The sequence below is a fragment of the Populus euphratica genome, unplaced genomic scaffold, assembly GCF_000495115.2.
Source record: "Populus euphratica unplaced genomic scaffold, PopEup_1.0 scaffold1749.1, whole genome shotgun sequence".
Taxonomy (NCBI): Eukaryota; Viridiplantae; Streptophyta; class Magnoliopsida; order Malpighiales; family Salicaceae; genus Populus; species Populus euphratica.
The window spans coordinates 5,373-9,637 of NW_011501599.1; the positions used below are offsets into that span (position 1 = coordinate 5,373).

General features: G+C 35.0%; 1 protein-coding gene across 1 annotated transcript; it reads left to right on the forward strand.

Moving 5' to 3' along the window:
• Positions 1–867: 867 nt before the first annotated feature.
• LOC105118137 (L-type lectin-domain containing receptor kinase IV.1-like) lies at positions 868–3,165 on the forward strand. Its single transcript, XM_011016010.1, has one exon. The coding sequence runs from the start codon at positions 927–929 to the stop codon at positions 2,937–2,939; it is 2,013 nt and encodes a 670-aa protein (XP_011014312.1). The 5' UTR covers positions 868–926; the 3' UTR covers positions 2,940–3,165.
• The last annotated feature ends 1,100 nt before the right edge of the window (positions 3,166–4,265 follow it).

Here is a 4,265-nt window from a genome sequence, read left to right on the forward strand (position 1 = left end):
CTTTATAGGTTGCATGGATATTTGTTTCTTTCTAAGATGAATTATAGATTATTATAGTTGAGTTTTCTATAATAATTTTTGGGTATTTGTAAGTGTAATAGTAATTATTTTTTAAAGTATTTTTCACTTAGAAATATATCAAAATAATATTTTATTATTATTTTTAAATTTTTTTTATATCAGTATATAAAATATTCCAAAAATATAAAAAAATAATTTTAAACAAAAAAAATTCAAAATTTACCCCACTCTTGTTTATAAGACATTACCAAAGAAGGGATTAATATCTTCGATTTTGCGTTGAGTTGGAATTGATTTATCTCACACCTATGTATCCAGGGCAAATAGCTGTTCACACCTAAAACTAATGAAATTAACATTTTGTTCACACATACTTTAGAGCAACCTAAAAGGTATGAATCAATCCGGTAACATAAAGCTGTAGTCAACACATTAATAGTCAAGTAACAAGTATGAATCCTCATACTTCAAAGCAATCTTATTGTGAGGAAGGGAAGTTGGGAATATTTTTTTAATTTTTTTATTTATAAATATATTAAAATATTTTTTATTGTTTAAAATTTTTCACATCCACATATAAAAATAATATAAAATACCGAAGAAATTATTTTTTTAAAAAATTAAATTTAATAAAAAAATTATTCAACTGTAACTATGCCTAACCGCGAAATTTCACATAAGAGTTGCCGAAATTGACTAATCTTTCATATTGCCTTAAAATTAGGGTTGTGCTTTCACATCAACCTGGAAGTTTGACAAGTTAGATTATCTCAACCATTGAATGCAAAGATTCTCCTCATTGTTTGGCTAATTGGCTCTATCATTGACTCTTGGATGGCGTGGATACTCCATTATAACTCACAACATGAACAAGAAACTGGTGTGTAGAGACGAATACAGTTGCAATGTTATTCAGGATTGTCTTAATGGTGCATGTCTTATTTAGCTTAGCAATAGCAGCCTCTCAAGAACTCAACTTCAACTTCACCTACTCTGGCTTCCGATCCACTAATCTAAGCCTTGACGGCTTAGCTGAGTTAACCTCGAATGGCCTTTTGAGGCTAACCAATGAAACTAAGCAACGAAAGAGTCACGCCTTCTATCCAAACCCAGTAACCTTCAAGAACTCTATAAATAGCACTGCTTTTTCCTTCTCCACTACCTTTGTTTTCGCTATCATACCCGAATATGCAACTGTTAGTGGCCATGGTATTGCCTTTGTCATTGCACCCACAAGAGGTCTCCCAGGAGCTCTTCCAAGCCAGTACCTTGGTCTATTTAATAAGACCAACAATGGGAATCAGACCAACCATGTTGTTGCTGTGGAGCTTGACACGATATACAGCAGCGAGTTCAATGACATCGATGATAACCATGTTGGGATTGATATTAATGGTTTAGAGTCTGAACGATCTGCTTCAGCGGGATATTATTCTCAACTTAATGGTAAGCTCACAAACTTGACACTAATTAGTGGCCATCCAATGCAAGTTTGGATGGAATATGATGGCAAGGAGAAGCAACTTGATGTCACTATAGCTCCGATTGATGTTGATAAACCCAGTAGACCACTTTTGACTCTTTCTCGTGATTTGTCGCCATTGTTAAACAGTAGTATGTATATCGGATTCTCATCATCCACCGGTTCTGTTTTCACGTCCCATTATGTGTTAGGCTGGAGCTTCAAGATGAATGGCCTAGCTGAAGCACTAGATATCTCTCACCTTCCTAAGCTTCCTCGAGTAGGAACAAAGAAGACATCCAAATTCTTCACCATTGAACTGCCTGTGCTTTGTTTAAGTTTGGTTTTAGTAGCAGTCTCGAGTATATCTTATGTCATACGAAGGACAAGGAAGTTTGCAGAAGTGCTAGAAGATTGGGAGCTTGACTATGGGCCTCACCGATTTAAATACAAAGATCTTTATACTGCCACCAAAGGATTTAGAGACGAGGAGCTGTTGGGTAGTGGTGGATTTGGCAGAGTCTACAAAGGTGTCTTGCCAGCCTCTAAGATTCAGATTGCAGTGAAAAGGGTGTCCCATGAATCAAGACAGGGGATGAGGGAATTTGTGGCGGAAATTGTCAGCATTGGTCGCCTTCGTCACCGGAATTTAGTCCCTCTCTTGGGGTACTGCCGGCGTAAAGGAGAGCTACTTTTGGTATATGACTACATGCCTAATGGAAGTCTAGACAAATACCTCTATGACCAGCCAACAGTCGCCCTCAATTGGAGCCAAAGATTTAGAGTCATCAAAGGCGTAGCTTCAGGGCTATTATATCTACATGAAGAATGGGAGCAGGTTGTGGTTCATAGAGATGTCAAGGCTAGTAATGTCTTGCTGGATGGTGAATTGAATGGAAGATTAGGGGATTTTGGCCTTGCAAGATTGTATGACCATGGAACAGATCCTCAAACGACCCACGTTGTCGGAACTCTTGGGTATCTCGCACCTGAGCATGCACGAACTGGAAAGGCCACGAGAAGCACTGATGTGTTCGCTTTTGGGGCCTTCCTGCTTGAGGTTGCTTCTGGTAGAAGGCCAATACAGCCAACTGAGGATATAATCTTGGTTGACTGGGTGTTTAGTCGATGGCTTGGAGGTGAAATTCTGGAGGCAGGGGATCCCAATTTGGGTACAGAATATATTGCAGAGGAAATGGAATTGGTATTGAAACTTGGTTTGATGTGTTCTCATTCTGAGCCTGCAGCAAGGCCAAGTATGCGCCAAGTAGTGCAGTTCTTAGAGGAGGATGCTCCTCGACCTGACATTTCACCACTTTGTCTTTCTGCAAGGGGCCTAACATTTTCACATCGTGAAGGTTTTGATGACTTTGCCAATTCTTATCCTTCTTCTATGGACACGGCATTTGCACGTTCGTCCTCGGTTACAGAGTCCCTCCTTTCAGGTGGCCGTTAATTCTTACTATTCTTCAAGGACCTTATCAAGAACTCATGTAAGATCTATTTGGTGAATAAGAGGAGTTCCTGTATGCAATATATACATTACCTTATGAGTGGGTTTTTTCTATTAAAAAAAATATATATGTAGGAAACTGCCTTTAGGAGATGTACATGAAAGATCACCTGCAAAACAACTATGCAAATTAAATAAAATGCATTACACGGTATCTCTCTCTTTTTTTTATGTTGATGTATCACATAAAAAAGCAAACATGGTAACAAATCATGAAGCATTTTTTCTAAGCATGGTAACAAATCGTGAAGCATTTTTACTAAGCATGAAGCAGGAGGTAATGTTTAAAAGAAATGTGTCATAACTCAATTTTAGGTTATTCCTTAAAAATTAATTTTTTAAAAAATTAAAAATGAAAAAAATAAAATAAAGACTAATAATACGGAGAAAGCAAAAAAAGGAGGGCTATAAAAATAAATAAAAATCAATCTATAATTTTTTTTTGAGGAAATTTAAAGCCTAATTATACCCTATTATGCCCAAAAATAGAGAAAAATATAAATTCAAGTTCAAATTGAATGATTATTGAATGAATTTGCATAAAAATTAAGTCCAATGACATAATTAAATTTTTAATAAGCCAAATTGATTTAATCATGGACCAAATCAAATTTTAATTATGTTTAAGAATTAATTTGGGACCAATTGAAGGATTTAATTAAGTGCAAGGACTTAATTATATTTTAAATGGATCAAATTAATTTTATTTTGGGCTTAATTAGTGAAATATTAAGTTTGAGAGCCTAATTTTAGTTTAATTGAGAAAAATAGAATTTTAAAAGATCAAATTTAGTTTTTACTAAGTTAATTGATTAAAATTAGCAGCTAAATTGCATTAAATAAATTTTTTTTAAGGCCAATTAGGTTTTAATTGAAAGCAATTGAAAGAAGGAGGGCTAAAATGAACTTTGGTTAAAACAAGAATTGACACTGTTTATTATCTTCTTATTTTTCTCTGAAAAAGCTGATGAGGTTACCTACTTTGCAACTACATTTAATATATCAATGTCCATCAAATTTGACAAATGTTATACGAAGATGATTCTCTGCATTTTTTATAGAACATCATTGATCAGTTTAGGCTAAATGATAATAAATCATCTCTATTAACAGCCTAAAGAGGCCAACTTTTATCTGCAGATTTGCAATTTATGATATCTACTTTGAGCCAATGGTTAGGATCATTTCCAAATGAATTAAGGGCTAAATGTTTTCTCTAACGTAGACAAGATTGCCCTTTACCATCGCCTATAAATAGAGGTGAATTTC

Bases quoted from the DNA above. Each gene is read 5' to 3' on its own strand.
- LOC105118137 (XM_011016010.1), top strand. From the start codon at position 927: ATGTTATTCAGGATTGTCTTAATGGTGCATGTCTTATTTAGCTTAGCA.